At 59.3% G+C, this 18,492-nt stretch overlaps 3 protein-coding genes across 8 annotated transcripts; 2 read left to right on the top strand and 1 right to left on the bottom strand.

Moving 5' to 3' along the window:
• EFEMP2 (EGF containing fibulin extracellular matrix protein 2) lies at positions 1-6,455 on the top strand. The gene is made up of 11 exons (XM_034933042.3): positions 1-188; positions 510-627; positions 853-901; positions 1,509-1,715; positions 2,214-2,336; positions 2,635-2,751; positions 2,896-3,015; positions 4,252-4,371; positions 4,460-4,586; positions 4,825-5,020; positions 5,833-6,455. The coding sequence occupies exons 2-11, from the start codon at positions 517-519 to the stop codon at positions 5,992-5,994; spliced, it is 1,332 nt and encodes a 443-aa protein (XP_034788933.3). The 5' UTR covers positions 1-188; positions 510-516; the 3' UTR covers positions 5,995-6,455.
• A 7-nt stretch (positions 6,456-6,462) lies between these two features.
• Positions 6,463-12,308, bottom strand: MUS81 (MUS81 structure-specific endonuclease subunit). 4 transcript variants are annotated; one of them, XM_008954082.4, is made up of 16 exons: positions 12,015-12,308; positions 11,801-11,930; positions 11,469-11,554; positions 10,859-10,957; positions 10,625-10,693; positions 10,375-10,460; positions 9,698-9,838; positions 9,401-9,493; positions 9,182-9,303; positions 9,002-9,102; positions 8,290-8,406; positions 8,088-8,183; positions 7,758-7,886; positions 7,580-7,683; positions 7,008-7,091; positions 6,463-6,916 (listed from the first exon to the last, which is right to left on the bottom strand). In XM_008954082.4, exons 1-16 carry the CDS (start codon positions 12,147-12,149, stop codon positions 6,850-6,852), a joined length of 1,659 nt encoding a protein of 552 aa, XP_008952330.1. In that variant the 5' UTR covers positions 12,150-12,308; the 3' UTR covers positions 6,463-6,849. The 4 variants fall into 4 exon arrangements, with proteins under 4 accessions (XP_008952330.1, XP_003828690.1, XP_008952332.1 ...); XM_003828642.5 differs by having other exon boundaries at positions 9,002-9,099; XM_008954084.4 differs by lacking the exon at positions 7,758-7,886 and having other exon boundaries at positions 7,580-7,740.
• CFL1 (cofilin 1) lies at positions 11,689-18,091 on the top strand. 3 transcript variants are annotated; one of them, XM_063608577.1, is made up of 4 exons: positions 11,689-11,765; positions 16,663-16,970; positions 17,175-17,251; positions 17,457-18,091. In XM_063608577.1, exons 2-4 carry the CDS (start codon positions 16,711-16,713, stop codon positions 17,567-17,569), a joined length of 450 nt encoding a protein of 149 aa, XP_063464647.1. In that variant the 5' UTR covers positions 11,689-11,765; positions 16,663-16,710; the 3' UTR covers positions 17,570-18,091. The 3 variants fall into 3 exon arrangements, with proteins under 3 accessions (XP_063464647.1, XP_008952328.1, XP_008952329.2); XM_008954080.4 differs by lacking the exon at positions 11,689-11,765 and adding an exon at positions 12,601-14,805; XM_008954081.4 differs by lacking the exon at positions 11,689-11,765 and adding an exon at positions 14,938-15,270.
• The last annotated feature ends 401 nt before the right edge of the window (positions 18,092-18,492 follow it).

Here is an 18,492-nt window from a genome sequence, read left to right as displayed (position 1 = left end):
CGCTGGCTCAGGAATCCGCCGAAGGGCGGGCGGAGGCGCCGGGGTGGGCCGCGCCGCGGCAAGCGGGCGGGCGGGGGGCGCTTCCTGGGGCCGCGCGTCCAGGGAGCTGTGCCGTCCGCCCGTCCGTCTGCCCGCAGGCATTGCCCGAGCCAGCCGAGCCGCGGGCCGCGGGGGTGTCGCGGGCCCAAGTGAGTGGCTGTGACCGTCCGTGGGGGAGGGCGCGGGCCGGAGTCTCGGCCGAGTCCGCGGCAGCGTAGCGCCCACAGAGGCCCGCGCTCCTCGGCCTTCGCCGCAGGGGCGCGGGGCGGGGGCGGGGTGGCCGGGGCGGGTGGGCCTGGGACCCGGGCCTGGGACCTGGGCCTGTGAGGAGTCGGCCCCCAGCCCTGGGAGGCCCCGAGGCCCAAGCACGGTCCTGAGCGGGCAGTGGCGGGGGCTGGGCTCAGGCTCCCGGTACAGGGAGTTGAGGTGCTGCGGGCAGAGGCCCCTGACCCGTGTCCACCATCTCGCAGCCCCAGGATGCTCCCCTGCGCCTCCTGCCTACCCGGGTCTCTACTGCTCTGGGCGCTGCTACTGTTGCTCTTGGGATCAGCTTCTCCTCAGGATTCTGAAGAGCCCGACAGCTACACGGTGGGGACAGTGAGGGCCGCTGGCCTGGAACGGGAAGGGTAGGGAGGAAGAGACCGGGACCCGGGGTGACTGCTGCCGGGAAAGTCTTCCTCCCCTGGCTGGTGGAGAGCTGGGGGCCATTGTTTGGAGCAGGCCGGAGGGTGGCCAGGCTCAGGCCCTAGTCTTGGCCTGGCCAGTTGGAGGAGATCTTAGGGTGACCACTGGCCACTTCTGGTTCCCTTCCAGGAATGCACAGATGGCTATGAGTGGGACCCAGACAGCCAGCACTGCCGGGGTGTGTGTGCCTGGGGGACCAAACACCCCCAGGAACCCGGAAAGGGATTGATAGCTGCTTTCCAAGGGACAGCCCCACCTCCAAGAACTGCCGTGGGAGCCCAGCAGCCCGTTCTATGCCCAGCTCTGCTACACAGAGGCCAGCTCTGGCTCTCTGGAGGCCAGTTGAACTAGGGGTGGCCTCACCCTCTCCCAGAAACCCAGGAAACCTTGTCCCTACCCCTCAGAGGAGCTGGATCCTGTATGCCTTCTCTGAACCGCTCTCCTGTCCCAGCTCTTTTGTCTCATCACAACCTGGGAGGGTAGCGTCCCCAGGGGTGGGTAAGGAGGCCCCCCCTCTTGGGCTGAGCTAGGGCTAGGGCCATGGGGAGGGATAGAGACCCACTTGCAGGCTGAGAATGAGGGCAACAGTGGGAACAGCTGCCCCATCTCCAGCCTTGGCCAACCCTGGGGAGGGGTCCTGAGCAGGCAGACTTAGCTTGTTGAGCAGAGTGGGAAGGCTTTGCTGGGGCCACACATCTCAGAGAAGGCCGAGCTGGGTTCCTGCCTCCGCTCCCTCCAGGGCCAGCCCAGGAGACTGGCTGTGCCCAGCAGGCCCCTCTCTGCAGATGTCAACGAGTGTCTGACCATCCCTGAGGCCTGCAAGGGGGAAATGAAGTGCATCAACCACTACGGGGGCTACTTGTGCCTGCCCCGCTCCGCTGCCGTCATCAACGACCTACACGGCGAGGGACCCCCGCCACCAGTGCCTCCCGCTCAACACCCCAACCCCTGCCCACCAGGCTATGAGCCCGACGATCAGGAGAGCTGTGTGGGTGAGTGGGGACTGCTCTGGTGCCTGGCTTCCAGTCCTCTCACCAGGCATCTTAAACTCAGACCTCATGTTCCTCCCCAGCTCAAAAGGGCCACTGGTGATGTCCACACCCTCATCCAGACACTCATGTTGTTTAGGACCTGCCGCAGGTGGCCCCAGCTTGTGTGCCACTGCTCCAGCCAGCTCCGGGCCCCTCCCCTCGGTTGCTGCAGAGACACTGCAGGAACTCTGCCTTCCAGTGTCTGTCCCCTGGGAGCCACAGGCCTTGGAGGAAGGACAGTCCAGGAATCAGTGTTGCTGGGGATGTTTGGACAGGACCTTATTTCCTGTGCAACCCCCAACATGTGGTTTTAGAGGTTAGGGGTGCCTTTCCTGTTGGCTCCAGGCTGGTGAACTCTTATGTGTGCTGTTGAGAGAACCGAATACAAGTGTTGGAACTATCTGTCATGTTGGGTGGTGTGCGGGATCCCAGGCAGGGGCTGAGTGGTGTCTCTCGCAGATGTGGACGAGTGTGCCCAGGCCCTGCACGACTGTCGCCCCAGCCAGGACTGCCATAACTTGCCTGGCTCCTATCAGTGCACCTGCCCTGATGGTTACCGCAAGATCGGGCCCGAGTGTGTGGGTGAGTCCAGGAAGCAGCTTCTCTAGTCCCGGCTTTGTGTCCCTGGTGTGGCCCTTGCCCTAGCACCTGACCCCCATTCAAGCCAGGCTTCACCCCCGGCCCCTGCCACCTCACCCTCCGTCATCAGACACAGAGGACTGTAGCGGGGAGTGTTTGGGAGGTGTCCTGGCTGACCCTGCCTAATTCAGCTCCTCGGACACAGGATTATGGGTGGTGAAGCCTTGAGTCCCAGCCGGCTCGAGCCCACCTGCCCTCTGCCCTCTGCCCTCCGCCCTCCTTCTCCTGCCTCTATCCCTAGACATAGACGAGTGCCGCTACCGCTACTGCCAGCACCGCTGCGTGAACCTGCCTGGCTCCTTCCGCTGCCAGTGCGAGCCGGGCTTCCAGCTGGGGCCTAACAACCGCTCCTGTGTTGGTGAGGCTGGGCTGGGCCAGGCTCCTGGGTCCTGGGCAGGGAGGTGTGAGGTGGGGGCGCTCCCTTCTTGACCAGCCCAGGTAGAGTGGAGGCTCTGGGCTCCTCCTCCGCTTTCATCCCTCCTGTTTTTCCTGGCACCCCCAGATGTGAACGAGTGTGACATGGGGGCCCCATGCGAGCAGCGCTGCTTCAACTCCTATGGGACCTTCCTGTGTCGCTGCCACCAGGGCTATGAGCTGCATCGGGATGGCTTCTCCTGCAGTGGTGAGAGCTCCATCCCTGCTGTGTACTCCTCCGTGGACCCCCAGGCCCTAGCTATGCCGTGCCTCCTGCCACACAGTTCTCCATTTGAGGCCTCCGCCTCCTGTCACTGTGCACCCAGCTGCCTCCTGGGTACTCGACCCCGGCTGGCTGTGGAGCACTCCCAGGCTAGTGGGGGAGGCACAAGGAGAGGCAGCTAGGTCCTTACTGAAGCCTACTGGGGAGACTGAGGATGTGGAGGATGTGGGTGCCACCTGTCCCACGTATCAGGCTCACCTGCATTTACCTGCATTTGAATTTTGCACTAGGACAAGTCACTCCTCTCTGAGCCTGTTTCTTCTTCTATAAAATGGGTTGTCTTGAGGATTAGGTGAGAGTGTGATAGATGGGCTCCAGCAAGTCTCAAGCTGCAGTGCTTTAAAGTGAATGAACTGCCACTTAATGAGAACCTGCCCTCGTAGTGTATTCCCTGACACACTTGGCCTCCTTCCTCTCAAGAATCCTAGGAGGTATGATTTTCTCCTTCCTCTACAAAATGAGGACATTCATATCTCCCTCCATGTTTGTTGGGAGGATTACATAAAAATAATCACAAAGTCCTGGGTAAATGGTGACTTTCATGATTCAGCTAAGAGAGGTTAAGTGACCCGCCCAAGCTCATACAGCCAGGATGAGATGGGGCCAGGGCTCGATCCCAGACTTCTTACACCCTGTAAACTGGCATGTACCCCCTATGTTATGCTTTGCTGCGGGATGAGGCCTCACTGCTACCTGGCAGCATGAGGGGAACAAGAGAAAGGAAATGTTCTGCCTGTGAAGCTCACAGTTAGCTGGAGGTGACCACTGGGTGCTCAGGCTGACTGTGGGTTGCAGGAATTGGGCGTTACAGCACAAGCCAGACCCATAAGACTCATCTAGTCTAACACACTCATTTTACTGATTGGGAAAATGAGATTCCCCTAGATCAGCTGGTGGGATTCACACCCAAGCCTCTAGATTCCCAGTAACTTATTTAGTGTTTCTTCCAGTTCTGGGCAGAGAGAAGTCTGTGAGCTGCGGCAGCCTGGGCAAACTTTCTTTGAACCCTCCATCTCCCGGCTGAACTTGTGGCTTGTCTCATCCCCCTCTGTCTTCCTACATTCAGTCTAACATGGGGCTGGGCCTTCTTGGGAAATGTTTGTGGGACTGAATGGTGAGGAATGCCCTTGACCCGGGGTCCCCATCCCCATGCTTCCTCAGATATTGATGAGTGTAGCTACTCCAGCTACCTCTGTCAGTACCGCTGCGTCAACGAGCCAGGCCGTTTCTCCTGCCACTGCCCACAGGGTTACCAGCTGCTGGCCACACGCCTCTGCCAAGGTACAGGTTGCCCGGGTGGGATGGGCAGGATGGTGTCAGGAGCTGGCAGCCTGACGCCCCCGATTCCAGCCCCTCTCCCCTGGCACAGACATTGATGAGTGTGAGTCTGGTGCGCACCAGTGCTCCGAGGCCCAAACCTGTGTCAACTTCCATGGGGGCTACCGCTGCGTGGACACCAACCGCTGCGTGGAGCCCTACATCCAGGTCTCTGAGAAGTGAGTCAATTCGATGCCAGGCCCCCACAGAAACTACGTCTCCCAGGGGGCTTTGGGGCTGACTGGCATCTATTCAGACCAGCGAGTGCCCCTGAGGGATGATGGGAATCATTGTCCTTCATGAAAACCAGTCACAGGGGTAGGAGGGTCCTTTTGGGATTCCCTCCCTTTGTAGGGTAGGAGAAATTGGGGGGACGGGCAAGGAGCTCATTTGTGTCCCCCACCTCGGGGTCTCTAGCCGCTGTCTCTGCCCGGCCTCCAACCCTCTATGTCGAGAGCAGCCTTCATCCATTGTGCACCGCTACATGACCATCACCTCGGAGCGGAGCGTGCCCGCTGACGTGTTCCAGATCCAGGCGACCTCCGTCTACCCCGGTGCCTACAATGCCTTTCAGATCCGTGCTGGAAACTCGCAGGGGGACTTTTACATTAGGGTAAGGTTTCTGCAACCCTCAACTGACATGCACAATCTAAAACTGAACTCCAGGACGCCTTAAGGGGGAACTCGGCCAGGCTGCTATGCCCCACCCCTCCCCCAAAGCCCCGCCCCCGGAGGCGGGGTTTCTGCAGGAAGACGGGGGTACTCTAAACTACCGTGGTGCAAAGGACAGACGGTTAAATGCAATTCTAACGGTTAAATGCAATTCTAACGAAGCACTCGGACACGGGAGTTTGAGTCCTGGTACTGGTTTTCCATATCTGATCTCAGTTTCTTCACCCAAAAACCAAGGGAATGGCGTGTGCAGGGCCCTGGGGTCAGAAAGTCCACTCCTTGCTAGTGGATCTGTTAGGTGGGAGGGGGCCAGGGGCGGCTCACAGTGAGCTGCTCACAGTGACTGGCAGCGGCATGCATGGGTCTCAGCAGGAGAAGGGGTTTGTCTAGTACCAGCCCTTCTCTTTCTTTTTGAAATTGAATGCTCTGAAGGGAGTCTGCTCACTTTGGGTCACCAAAGGTCCCACCACTCCCAAGAGCCACATGTGGCCTTGAATCGTCAGTTAGCCTGGGTCAGACAGAGCAGGCTGGAGAGGGTGAGAAGAGCCCCAGCAGGAGATTTCTGAGGGCAGGAGCCTGGGTGGGGAGGAGAGACATCGAGGGTGTCAAAGAGCTGCATGAGAGCCCGGGGTGGCAGCCTGGCCAGGGCTGTTCCTCTGCCTCACGGCCACGGGGTAGGGAGGTGACGCTGGGGCAGGGGCCTAGCACACAGGCTGACACAATATATATGTCCCCCCACCCACTGCCCTGCAGCAAATCAACAACGTCAGTGCCATGCTGGTCCTCGCCCGGCCGGTGACGGGCCCCCGGGAGTACGTGCTGGACCTGGAGATGGTCACCATGAATTCCCTCATGAGCTACCGGGCCAGCTCTGTACTGAGGCTCACCGTCTTTGTGGGGGCCTACACCTTCTGAGGAGCAGGAGGGAGCCACCCTCCCTGCAGCTACCCTAGCTGAGGAGCCTGTTGTGAAGGGCAGAATGAGAAAGGCAATAAAGGGAGAAAGAAAGTCCTGGTGGCTGAGGTGGGCGGGTCACACTGCAGGAAGCCGCAGGGTGGCACTTGGGGGGGGCGGGCCAAGTTCACCTAAATGGGGGTCTCTATATGCTCAGGCCCAGGGGCCCCATTGACAGGAGCTGGGAGCTCTGCACCACGAGCTTCAGTCACCCCGAGAGGAGAGGAGGTAATGAGGAGGGCGGACTCCAGGCCCCGGCCCAGAGATTTGGACTTGGCTGGCTTGTAGGGGTCCTAAGAAACTCCACTCTGGACAGCGCCAGGAGGCCCTGGGTTCCATTCCTAACTCTGCCTCAAACTGTACATTTGGATAAGCCCTAGTAGTTCCCTGGGCCTGTTTTTCTATAAAACGAGGCAACTGGACTGTTAGTGGTTTTCAATCTTTTCTTTTAGGAAGTTTTATTTATTTTTATTATTTTTATTTTCCCAATGAGCCCTCTGCACTCCTAAGGAAATTTTATTTGATAAGGACCAACTGGTGACATAAAATAGATTCCAAGCTGCAATGCCCCACTGACTCCATCTCCCTGACCAGGGAATTCCAGGTGCTAAGCAGCTTTGTTTAAAAACCACTGGACCAGATGGTATCCCTGGTTCCTGCGTATTTCACAAGGTCCCCAGGGCTAGGCATCTTCTACATGACACATATGGCTGCAAACACTTAGATTCTAATTGTACCCCAAAAGATGTTGTTAAAAGGCTGGCTAGCCTGGGTTGGGGGACAGACGGGGGCTGGGGGCTGTTTCACGGCATAAGCTCAGGTCAAGGGGCTGTAGCTGCAGTAGAGCTGGGATAAGGTCCTGCTCAGAGCAGGCCCCAGATTCCTGCAGGAAGAGAGGCAGCAAGGGTCACGCCCTGGGCCTAGGGCAGCCCCAGTCCCTGCCACTCCCTCCAGGTTCCGTCTCTTGCCCTCACCTCTGTAGACGCCCACACTTGATGGTGCTCAGCAGTGTCTCTTGTTCCTTGGGGGTGGCACAGGCATCATAGGCGGCCAGGAGGCTGGGGGGCAGGGGTTTGAGTTTCTGAGGCTGACAGTGGCCCACTCTGGGCCAGCACCATGAGGGGCCAGGCAGAGGGGTCAGCATGGGATGGAAGAGTTGGGACACTGCCCCACTTCCTGAGCTTGGCACTCAAGGCCCCATGCCAGCCGGGCTGTCCTCCCTCCCTGTGGGAACTCTGGGGCAAAACCAGCAAAGGCTCCAAACCTTCACCCTCACTCCCCTTAATGGCCCAACCCCCTTCTCCAGGAAGCCTCTTCTCCACCAGGTGGGACGTCTCCCTCCCTCCTGTGGCCTCCACTACCTGGGACACTGTGTGGGCCTGCTGGCTTCCTCCCCACTTGACCTCCACGAGCACCCTGGGATCTGTCTATCTCTGGTCTGCAGAGCCCACACAAGGCCAGGCCCCCTCCACGAAGCATGGATTAAGGTGAATTCCATGCATGGAGGGCAGGGGCTGAGGACACCTAAGGGCCCTTTAGGGCCTACCTGGCAGGGGTGCTGTATTGATCCACCAGGGCTGCTGCCTTCTCCCCACTCACTCCGCGCACCTGCATCAGCTGCCGGGCAAACACTTCTCGCACCGACTGGGCCTGGGTTCGGGGAAGGGCTGGATCAGTGGGGGTCTGGGCCAGGCCATGTCTGAGAAGCTAGGCAGAGACAGTACCTTATTCTTGATGGCTCCTGCGTTGAAGTCACTGAAGGTGAGGAGTGAGCAGAGAGGGTTTGGAGAGGTCATGGCCCCTGATTCAGGGTTCCCAGGGGTTCCCCAGGGGCGGCTGCGTAGGGTGTGGCCCTGAGGGAAGAAGGGACTGAGGCCAGGCTGGAGCTCAAAGGAACAACTCCAGCCAGCCCCTGCCCAGTCCTCAGCCTTGGGGGGCCAGCCTGAGAAATGGGGATCTCACCCACCTTGCTTCTTTTGGGGATGCACAGGGCCCAGGCAAGGTGAATTCCTTGTGGGCTCTGTCCTGACACTGGGAAAGGGGCCTCTGCTCACCTGGTAGAGTCTCTGCAGGCCCCGCGTCAAGAGGGCCAGGTAGGCGGCTGACTCCTTAATGTCTGCTGTGCGCTTCACAAAAAAGCCATCAATGACCTGGGGAAGAGGACCCAATAGAGGGAAGGTGGCTCCTGGCCTAGACCATGAACCATGGACCACAGGGGCCCCTGCCTGCCTGCCTGGCCCTGCCCTCCCAGCTCACCTGAGTGTTGGTGACAGCCTGCAGCAGTGTGCTCTCAGGAAGGCTGAGGTTGTGGACGGAACCATGCTCTTCCACCAGGTATACCCGGCGCTCCAGACCACAGCGCTTCAGCCGGAACTAGGGAAGTGTACAGAGTGGACAGGGAGGGTCAGGCTGGATGACCACATGCCTGGGCATCCATGATGTCACACTCAAAATGGTGCTGTGACCCTGTTCCCACCAGTTAGCCTCTGCATCCTCCCTAGCCTCTCCACCTGCCTCACAGGGGCCTCCGCAGCTTTGCTCATGCTGACACTCTTATCTAGAAAGCCTTTCCTCCATCTCTCAACACCGCCCATCCTTCAAGCCTCCCCTGGGCCGGCACATGGCCTCTGTGACTAGGGGTCCACCCAGCAGCAAGTACCAAGGTACAGCCTCTGTATTTCCACTCCTGGAGATTTATGCCTTGTTTATCCAAGACTGCAGGGGCTGGGTACCCAAGAGGTCTTTAAAATGCTCCTGACCTCAGCCCAAGAATGCAGGTACCTGGCTTCCTACTGTGCGCCTGGATGGGCCTGTGGGGGTCTGATCCGGGAGCAGCCACAGGGTGGGTGTGGCTGGATTCCAAAGGGCTCTGCCTCAAGGAGGCTGCCAGAAGTGCCCCTGGATTGCTCTGGGCTGAAAACGGGGCTTCGGAGCAGGCAGGGAAGCCTGGCAAAGCCAGCAAAATTACCTTCTGCTCCCGGAAGCGGCCGTCAATGATGCTGCTGCAAAGGTCATCCAGTCGCTTGCGCTCCACAATGTGATCCAGTACCAACTCCCCAGGGTTTGCTGCTGACAAGCCAGCCGTTAGCTTGCGATCCCCTACCCACCAGGCCCTGCCCCTGGTGCCAGCCTGTCCACGGCCCTTCACCTGGGTCTCTAGGATTGGTCTCCTGGGCCACCCACACAAAATCTCCAACGTGCAGCTTGCGCACCGTGTGGGTCACGTGCAGCCGCTGTAGCTCTCGGAGCAGCTCCGGCCTGTGCCCGCCCCTGGAGTGGCAAGGAGGGAAGCCTAGATCAGAGCAGGGCAGTGCCTACCCCCCAGCCTCCTCCGATCATCTCCCTCGTTTCTCCCCACCTCACTCACCCCCGGGTCTCGCCAATGTCCACACACAACAGCACCCTGTACTCTCCAGGCCTCAGCTCCAGTGGCTGCTGCTGGACCCCTGCTTCACTGGCACTAAGTGGGGGGTGTTGGTATGTGAGGCCAGAACCCCTTGTGCCAGGGCAGTTGCCCCACACCCATGCCACCCGACACCCACCACCCACCCACAGTAGGGAGGCAGCCACAGCTCAGCTGCAGGTGATGGGTTGGGGTGGGGCTTTGGCCTCATTTCCCATCCCCTCCTCCCTGTTTTCCCCCCTCCTCTGCCCTCCTCCTCACAGCTCTGCTGAAGCTGCTCCTGGCACTGCTGTCTCCTCCCCAGGGGGCTCCTTGGGCCCGATGCCCACATTCAGCAAGCTCAGGCCTTCTGACTCGGCCAACTTCTGGGCCAGCTCCAGGCCCTCTGGAGTCAATGAGTACCTGGGAGGCAGAGGGGACAAACACAGCTCTCCCTTCTTCACTCATTCCTGGCAGGCTTTCCTGCCTGCCCCCAGCTGGGCTGGCCTCACCACCCCCTTGGTGCCCTGCACAAATGACCCCAGTGGCTCCTGCTCCTCCTGGTCTTCTTGGCTCTTAGAGCAGTTCCTTGGGCCTGCTCAGCGCCATTCTCAGGTCTGCAAGAAGTGTGTCTCAGACAATTTCCTTCCTCCTGTCTTCACTAATGCTGTTTCCTCCTCCTCGGAATACTTATCCTGCATCTCTACCCGCCAAATCCTAAAACGTGTCAAATGCTATCTTCTCTGAAAAGGCTTTCTCCTCCTCCAATAACCACCGCACCCTCCCGCCCCCGCTGCTGCGGTTTCACACCCTCCAGGTACTCCAACAGTGGGGGCTCCTGAGGAAAGGCCCACGCCCCCCAATCTCAACAGCATCAGCTCTGGGAGTTGTTGGGTGACTCTAAGGCCCTACTAAGAAGTTCACTCATGCTCTCCTGTATCTCCTGCAGTTGGCCCCACCTGGCTGGCTGGTGTGTCCTGAGGACCAGGTTCCTGTGAAGGAGGGAGCGGAGGGCTGGCCAGGGTCGAGCACTCCCAGGGGCTACCTGTGGATCAGAAAAGAGACCCTCAGAGAGCACCTGGTACCACCACAAGTCCATGTTCCCTGTGTCCCCAGCCATGGGCCACACATGGGCCCACTGCAAGAAAAGGCAGTCTTTGGTGGGCCCCAGAGCCACTTGGGCCTGTCCTCCCTGATCCCTGTGCTCACCCTGGGGGACTTCTGAGCACACCTCTGCAGCAGCTCCTCCTTGGTTAAGAAGTGGTGACCATTAGGATTCTGAAACCAAGGTAGAAAAGACAGGGTAGGCTCAGTGCCAGGGCCCCTCCTCATCCCGCTCAGGTGGCTGGGATAATCTTTGCCTGCCCTGCCTGGGCCAGGCCCCTCGGGGAACCTCCCACCCCACTGCCATGGTTCTGCCTCCCGGTGTAGCCCAGTGCTCACCAGGTGCTCCCGGTAGAGCACCAGCAGTATCACTCGGGCTCCTGAGTGCCGAGCTGGCCAGTAGCTGCCAGAGCCTCCCGCTTTGGGCTGGGCGGGAACCTGAAAGGTACAGAGGAGTTCTGAACATGAAAGCCAGCCAGTCATCTTTGAATAAGTCCCCAGCAGGCTTTGTGGCCCTGGGTAAGTCACTCAGTTGTCTCTCAGTTTCCTTCTCTGTAAAATGGGCCAGGTGATGGGATGATCCGCTGCAAATCTGGGATAAAACAGCAGGCAGTTTCAGGGCAGTGGGTGGGGGTGTCTGCCCAGCCTGGCCTCACTTCTACCATGCGCTGCAGGACAGGTGTAATTAGACAGGAAAACTCAATAATGGTGACCCCGTAACTAACTGAGCTGGGCTCCCTAAGTAGCTTGATCATGGAATTCTCTCATTGGCTGTTACCAATATTTCTATTCACAGGTTAAAATACTAAGTCGAAAAGAGGATAAGTCATTTGCTCAAGGCCAGGCATCACTGGTGAGATTTGGACTCAGGCTTGCCAAATCCCCCAAGCCAGAAAATCATACTCCCGCACTCCCACTTTGCCTTCCACTCCCCTTGCCCCTTCCTCACTGGCATGGAAGAGTCCTGGACTTCCGCAGGTCGCCCCTGCGGGGCTGGACTGTTCTCTCCAGATAGTGAGTCCGAGGCATGGTCACCTGCGGGAGAGAAAAGAGTTAACTCCACACTCCACGAATCCGGCAGCTGCGAGGATCTGGGATGCAACCTACTCAGATGGTTACGTGAGACCGGTGAGGGAGGCTCAGGGAGCGCCAGCCACTAGCCCTAGGCCGAACGGCAACTGGGACAGGAGTGGGGAGCTTAAAGCCAAGGGCTCCCAGGAGAGTACGGAGGCTCCACCTGGGGGAGGTAGGGGATCATCGACCCCTTTCCGAGGCGCTCACCGCCCGATGTTCGGTGCCGCTGCAGCCGCTCGTCCAGCATCCGGCAGAGCCCGTCTCCGAAGTGCTGTAGGATCTTAGCTTCCTTCCCGCTGCGCAGCGGCAGTGGGTACCGTCGGAGGGAACGCAGCGCCTGGCCGGGCAGGGGTAGGGTACCTGGTCAGGGCAGGCCTGACCTGGCCAGCAGCTTTTCCCATCGGGCCACGCCAGGACCCACCTTCTGAAACACGAAGCGCGTGCGGCGCCTGCTGCGGGTCGCCTCGTCCCGCCACTCGGTCAGCCAGCGAACGAAGAGCGGGTTGGGACTGGCAGGCAGCGGGCGCTTCCGGCCCAGGCGGACCGGGGCCGCCATGAGCCCGAGGGCGGGTCCTCCGGCGCTCCACGCCCGCGGGACTGGGACGCCGCCAGTTCTGGAGTCGGGATTGGAACACCTGGCCCAGGGCGGGGCGGGGGAAGAGGGAGACCGAGGGCAGGACCGTTGAGATCACGGGGCCCCAAACACAGGGGGCACTAACGAGAGGAGAGCCTGCGGCCGCCCTCCCACCCCTGCGCTGCTCTAAGTGGTTGGTCAGGGGCGCTGTCTCTAACGATCTTTTCCCTTGGCTCCACTCCAGCCAGCCTTTGAGACGCGCCCATTCCCAGCCCCCGGAGCCTGGACCGGCTCCTTCCTGTCAACCCAGATTCGAGAGCGGGGTCTTTGTGTAGGCGAGAGGAAGGCGGACAGCGCCCCCTGTGACGGGGAGGACTGGCTGGGCGGCGCTTAACGGACTAACCTGAGCTTGGCGGCTCTAAGGTCTCTTAAGATTGTCAGCTTCAGCCTCAAGCTTGAAGGAGGCTGGAGATGGAGACTGGTCTTGAAAAGAGTCCAGGAGAGGCGGGGGCTAGGAGACAAACGGGTGCAAACGTATTGGTGGGAGGGACACCCAGAAATGGGTGCTGGGGATGAGGACACAAAAGTAAGGCAGGAGGAGCTGCAGGACCCTTGGAGGAGATGGTGATCCTCATCCCCGGGATACAGGGCAAAGAGTGTGTGGTGGAGAGGAAGTCGGGGACGTGCCGAGAAGGCCCAAAATAGAACTCGGAATGTCGGGGGTCAGAGGCCTAGAGGAAGGAGGACTGTAAGTAAGAGGTGCTTGGGCATCCTCGCAGTTGGGGAGGCCTGAGATGGGCACGCGGTTGGGTTTGGGAGCGGAGGAGCAGACTGCGGGTTAAGAAGCCCAGACACAGGTAGAGGGGAGAACACTTCGTCATTTTTGTGGCTAATCGGAAGTGGGAGACCCTCAGGGAGGTTTAAGATGGAAACCCTACAAAGGGCTTCAACCTGAGAAGCCTGAAGGACACGTATAGCTGAGTTGGACACAGGCGACCCGCCAGGGTTTGAAGCAGCACCCGGCCTCTAGCTGCTATGCCGGAAGTCTCAACACGCAGGTCTCCAGCCTGCGAGGAAGGGAGAGGTGGGCGCCAGAGCTCCAGTCCCGCCCCTCAGGACTGTGCCTAGCCCACTGCGCAGTAGCCCCAGCCAAGCTAAATTGGACCAATGGGCTCCGGCTCCCGCCTCCCGCCCGCCGCGGCCTTATAAGGAGCCTCAAGTCGGCTGTCGGGCTGGCCCCGCCCCCTCGAGTCTCTTGTCCTAATAAGGACATCTAGGGCATCCCGCGGCTGGGGGCGGGCGAGAGCGCGTCTCCAGGGTAACTGCGAAGCCCCCCCTCCCTCTCCCCGTTGCTCTTGGAAACTCTAAGGCTCAGAAAAGGGGGCGCTAGCCTCATATTCATGTAGGGTCGCTCGCGGGAGGCGGGGTCAAGCTGCTGTCTCCACCTGGAGCGCCGGGAGTCCGGGCGGGGGCGGTGCTGTGGAATGTCCCCGACTACAACCCCCGGTATGCTCTGCAAGGTACCCCACTCCCAGGCATCGCTCACCGTTTACACCCTTAATTCCGTTTATAGGATTAGGGCCCCCAGTTCCCTTTCTGGGTTTGCCTCTGACTTGTTTGCGACCCAGTCTTTTCCTGCAGAGTGTGAGGCTGTGGTCACTGTTCTAGGACAACAAAATCATCCCGGAGTCCCCCCCTCGTTTCTTTTTTTTTAAGGCATATACTACCACAGAACTTGTCTCAGTTTTTCGGATGTTAGAATAACCATGTACCTGGCTATCAACTCGAGAGCTGGGTTCAAGTCTGGTTTAATATCTATTTCTTCTCATTGGCACGTAAAGGCATGTAAAGAAGCCTTGAATTGAATGCACAAACCCTCGTCTTTACCCTTTAACGCCTCATGACTTTGCCAAACATCTTTAAACAAGAACAAAGCTCTCAGAGATTTCCTTGTACCTTTCCCCTGTGCCTTTTCCTCCTATTCTTGTTTTACTGACGTTGGACATGGCCTTTTTTCAGGAGACGAGAGTGGCTTTACACATGCAGAGTACTAGTGTTTATCCGACTGACGACGCCTTCATACTTGTGATTTCCTTTGCTTTAGGTCGGGATTCCAGGCTAATCAATAGTTGCTTCGATTCAGAAATGCAAAACCCTAACCTCATTCAAAAATTTCAGGCCAAGGGATCCAGATAATACCATATGGGTCTTAAGAAAGCCGTTTTGCTGTGGGATAAAGAGCCGCTTAGTCGGGGATCGTTTTCGGGTCATTTTACTGAGCGCCGCCTCGCCGGGCTCAGAGCGGTTCCTGGGAAATTGGACCAATGGGCTCGCGCTGCGCGCTGCGGTGCCGCCCGGGACCTGGGCCTACATTTCCCTACATGCACTGCAGCTCGGGGCCGGCCGGCGGGAAGACTCCGTTACCCAGCGAGCGAGGCGGCGGCGCAGGGCCGGCGGACTCCATTTCCCGTCGGCTCGCGGTGGGAGCGCCGGAAGCCCGCCCCACCCCTCATTGTGCGGCTCCTACTAAACGGAAGGGGCCGGGAGAGGCCGCGTTCAGTCGGGTCCCGGCAGCGGCTGCAGCGCTCTCGTCTTCTGCGGCTCTCGGTGCCCTCTCTTTTTCGTTTCCGGAAACATGGTGAGCGGCAGGCCACGGCGCCCGAGGGAGGCGGCTGCGGGTCGGTCGCCTGCGCGCGGGAAGCGACTGCGGAGCGACGTCCGCACCCCCTCCCCCAGCGCCCCGGGCGGGATGAGGGTCTCGCACGAAGGGGCGGGCGGTGCCGGAATGCGCGTGCGCGCCCGTGGGCGCCGGGGAGGGCCGGTCTGGACGTCGCTCGCGCTCCGCCTGGGCTCCCCTCCCCCACCCGCTGGTGCGCCCGCGCGGACACCGGCCGCGGGGGGAGGGGTTCGGGGCGCGCGCTGGGGCGCCCCTCGCGGAACGGCCGGCGTCGCGCCTTTCTTCTTAGGGGCGCGCTCTCGACTGGAGCACGCGGCGTCCAAACCCGGCCCGGGGGCGGCGAGGAAAAAGCGCGCGAGAGGTCTCGGCGCGCGCGCCCCACCCAAGGCTGTTCCTGTCTGCGCGTCACCCTCCCTCGGCAGCCGGGTCCGTCTCGGGAGCAGGTGGCAGGGATGCCTGCGCCCGGGAGGGGCGGGTGCTGGCGCGGCGAGGGGTGATGCTGGGAAGACGGGGTCCCGGTTGGGGCGTGGGTGCCTGCGATTAAGGCCTTGCACCGCAAGGCTTGGAGGGGGCATCGCAGAGACCGCGGCCCGTTCGGGAGCGCATCTAACGAGCTGCGTTCTCACCCGTGCATCGGGCGAGGGCTGGAACGGCGCTGTCTGTCGGCGCGTGCGCGCACGCTCAGGCCTGGCCGCCGGTGCCGAAGCCCTGGGCCAGCGAGGCCTTCCCGGATGGGCCTGAGTGAGGGTGGAGCCGAGTTTAGGGAAGTGACCCAGGCGGACACCGCCCGGAAACCACCCCGCCCCCTGTATACGGCCCGAGGGCTGAGAAAACCGAAGGTTATGTAGCTTGCCCAGGCTCCTGCCTGCAGCAGATGGGTCTGATACACCCGTTGTTTTAGGGTGATTCCACAGGGTTAGGGACCTGGAGATGCTGCTGCCTCTTGGATACGCGTTTCTGCATTGGGGAGGGGGCCGGGCCCAGCCGATCTCCTGTCCCCGCCCACTCCGGAAGCGGCCGAGTCACGTGGCCGGCTTCCTCTGCAGTTCCGGGGAGTTTGGGGGACCAGATTTACCTTGGATTGCCCCTCCCTCTCCTGGCTCGGGCACCCCGAAGCACGACGCAGAGTAGGAAGAGTTTAAAGACCTCGAGGCCTCTGGGCACTTGAGTTTGGCATGTTAATTTTTATCAGCGACTTCTGGGGCCTAGCACCATTCCCGGAAGAAGGGAGTTGTCGGGCAGGGTCCTTAATGGGGGTTGCAATTCTTGTCTTGGTTGGGAAAGAGCCTAGCTGGGAACAGGGGTCGGTTGTGTAGTAACTGTATTAAGCAGTTCTGGTGGGTTTGTTGTAACTGTTCGGTGTCCTTGGGGTCCCATCTAGCATTGTGGGGTCTTGGCTCTTTCTGAAGAGGAGTCTTGGCTCAGGTGTTTGGGTCTTCCATATCTGAAGTTCTAAATCACCAGTTTTATCCAAAGGCTGAGAGCAAGTACTGTGAGTAGCAAGTGAGTCAGTAGCCAGTGGATCTTTTAATTCTGGGTTCACATTTTGGTCAAGGCTCTGCTTTTCACGAGTTTTCCATTTCTATCCTGTAAAATGAGGGAAGGGGTTGTTGAACTAGGTGATCAGAGGCCATTGCTGCCATTCTGAGGTTGTGTCCCATCTGGTTCTTTGACAGTGACTTGGGTGGGAAAACTAGTGACTTGCCTTGGGAAGGGCACTAGTGACCACTCGGGACGTGGACTGAGATCTTCTGAGAAAACAAGGGGCAGTTCCCTAGAATCCTTTTCTTGATGAGGTATACGTGGCTTGTCTCCTAGGCCTCCGGTGTGGCTGTCTCTGATGGTGTCATCAAGGTGTTCAACGACATGAAGGTGCGTAAGTCTTCAACGCCAGAGGAGGTGAAGAAGCGCAAGAAGGCGGTGCTCTTCTGCCTGAGTGAGGACAAGAAGAACATCATCCTGGAGGAGGGCAAGGAGATCCTGGTGGGCGATGTGGGCCAGACTGTCGACGACCCCTACGCCACCTTTGTCAAGATGCTGCCAGATAAGGACTGCCGCTATGCCCTCTATGATGCAACCTATGAGACCAAGGAGAGCAAGAAGGAGGACCTGGTGTTTATCTTCTGGTGAGCTCATTCTGGCACTTCTTCTTGTCACCTGCCCCCTTTCTCATGATGGGAACTTCTGTGGCTCCTGGTCAACCCAGATGTGTGGGTTTGGAGGGGGAGGGGGTTGTAACAAAAGACTCCTCACTGCCAGCCCAAGGGTTTCTCAAAGTCACCTGTGGCTTTGCTGTTGCTGGGAGTTGCCTGACGCGTGTTTCTGTCCAGGGCCCCCGAGTCTGCGCCCCTTAAGAGCAAAATGATTTATGCCAGCTCCAAGGACGCCATCAAGAAGAAGCTGACAGGTAAGGGCCAGCATTGGTGCTGAGTGCCCTTCTGCTCTGGCCTTGGCTGCAGGGCAGGGTGAATGGCACGCAGAGGGGGCCTGCCCCCTTGTCTTCGCTGCCTCCTTGTTCCTTCCATCTGCTTTGATTGGCTCCTTCCCAGCCACAGAAACTACCCCCACCCCAGTGCTTCCTGCTCACAGATGCTCCCCTTTCTTCTTTACAGGGATCAAGCATGAATTGCAAGCAAACTGCTACGAGGAGGTCAAGGACCGCTGCACCCTGGCAGAGAAGCTGGGGGGCAGTGCCGTCATCTCCCTGGAGGGCAAGCCTTTGTGAGCCCCTTCTGGCCCCCTGCCTGGAGCATCTGGCAGCCCCACACCTGCCCTTGGGGGTTGCAGGCTGCCCCCTTCCTGCCAGACCGGAGGGGCTGGGGGGATCCCAGCAGGGGGAGGGCAATCCCTTCACCCCAGTTGCCAAACAGACCCCCCACCCCCTGGATTTTCCTTCTCCCTCCATCCCTTGACGGTTCTGGCCTTCCCAAACTGCTTTTGATCTTTTGATTCCTCTTGGGTTGAAGCAGACCAAGTTCCCCCCAGGCACCCCAGTTGTGGGGGAGCCTGTATTTTTTTTAACAACATCCTCATTCCCCACCTGGTCCTCCCCCTTCCCATGCTGCCAACTTCTAACCGCAATAGTGACTCTGTGCTTGTCTGTTTAGTTCTGTGTATAAATGGAATGTTGTGGAGATGACCCCTCCCTGTGCCGGCTGGTTCCTCTCCCTTTTCCCCTGGTCACGGCTACTCATGGAAGCAGGACCAGTAAGGGACCTTCAATTAAAAAAAAAAAGACTAATAAAAAGGCTCATTAATGGGATGTGTTTTTCAAGGTTGGGGCACAGGAGACTTCAGGATTGGGGGTGCACTGGGATAATGGTGCTATCTCTCTCCTCTGTACTCCACACCCAGCCAGCCCCTGCACACCCTTATCTGGCTCCAATGACTGGCTGAGACGCCTTTCTGATGGTCACCATTATTCTGTTGGTGCTGTGATTGACACTGGACTGGCTGTTTAAGGAGTGGGTGCTGGCTACAGGGGTCTTCCAGCGGAAGTGATTTATGCCTGAACTGGGTGCTCTGTAGCCTTGCCTGGATGGACAGTGAGGTCCATCTGATATTCTGTTCTGTCCCTGCCTAGGTGTGGCCTGATAGGCAAGTCAGAGGTAGCTCAAAGGTTCTGTTTGGTCTGCTGTCTTCCCTGGA

This window comes from Pan paniscus, chromosome 9 (assembly GCF_029289425.2).
Source record: "Pan paniscus chromosome 9, NHGRI_mPanPan1-v2.0_pri, whole genome shotgun sequence".
Classification (NCBI taxonomy): domain Eukaryota; kingdom Metazoa; phylum Chordata; class Mammalia; order Primates; family Hominidae; genus Pan; species Pan paniscus.
Note: the sequence above shows the minus strand (reverse complement) of the source record. Positions and strands in the feature narration are given on the sequence as shown.

Bases quoted from the DNA above. Each gene is read 5' to 3' on its own strand.
- EFEMP2 (XM_034933042.3), top strand. From the start codon at position 517: ATGCTCCCCTGCGCCTCCTGCCTACCCGGGTCTCTACTGCTCTGGGCG. The intron at 3,016-4,251 runs GTGAGAGCTCCA...ATGCTTCCTCAG, and splicing joins GGATGGCTTCTCCTGCAGTG to ATATTGATGAGTGTAGCTAC. The intron at 4,587-4,824 runs GTGAGTCAATTC...CGGGGTCTCTAG, and splicing joins TACATCCAGGTCTCTGAGAA to CCGCTGTCTCTGCCCGGCCT.
- MUS81 (XM_008954082.4), bottom strand. From the start codon at position 12,149: ATGGCGGCCCCGGTCCGCCTGGGCCGGAAGCGCCCGCTGCCTGCCAGT. The intron at 11,555-11,800 runs GTGAGCGCCTCG...TCTCTCCCGCAG, and splicing joins GCGGCACCGAACATCGGGCG to GTGACCATGCCTCGGACTCA. The intron at 8,184-8,289 runs GTGAGCTGGGAG...CCTCTTCCCCAG, and splicing joins AGGCTGTCACCAACACTCAG to GTCATTGATGGCTTTTTTGT.
- CFL1 (XM_008954081.4), top strand. From the start codon at position 14,953: ATGCGCGTGCGCGCCCGTGGGCGCCGGGGAGGGCCGGTCTGGACGTCG. The intron at 16,971-17,174 runs GTGAGCTCATTC...GTTTCTGTCCAG, and splicing joins GACCTGGTGTTTATCTTCTG to GGCCCCCGAGTCTGCGCCCC. The intron at 17,252-17,456 runs GTAAGGGCCAGC...TCTTCTTTACAG, and splicing joins CATCAAGAAGAAGCTGACAG to GGATCAAGCATGAATTGCAA.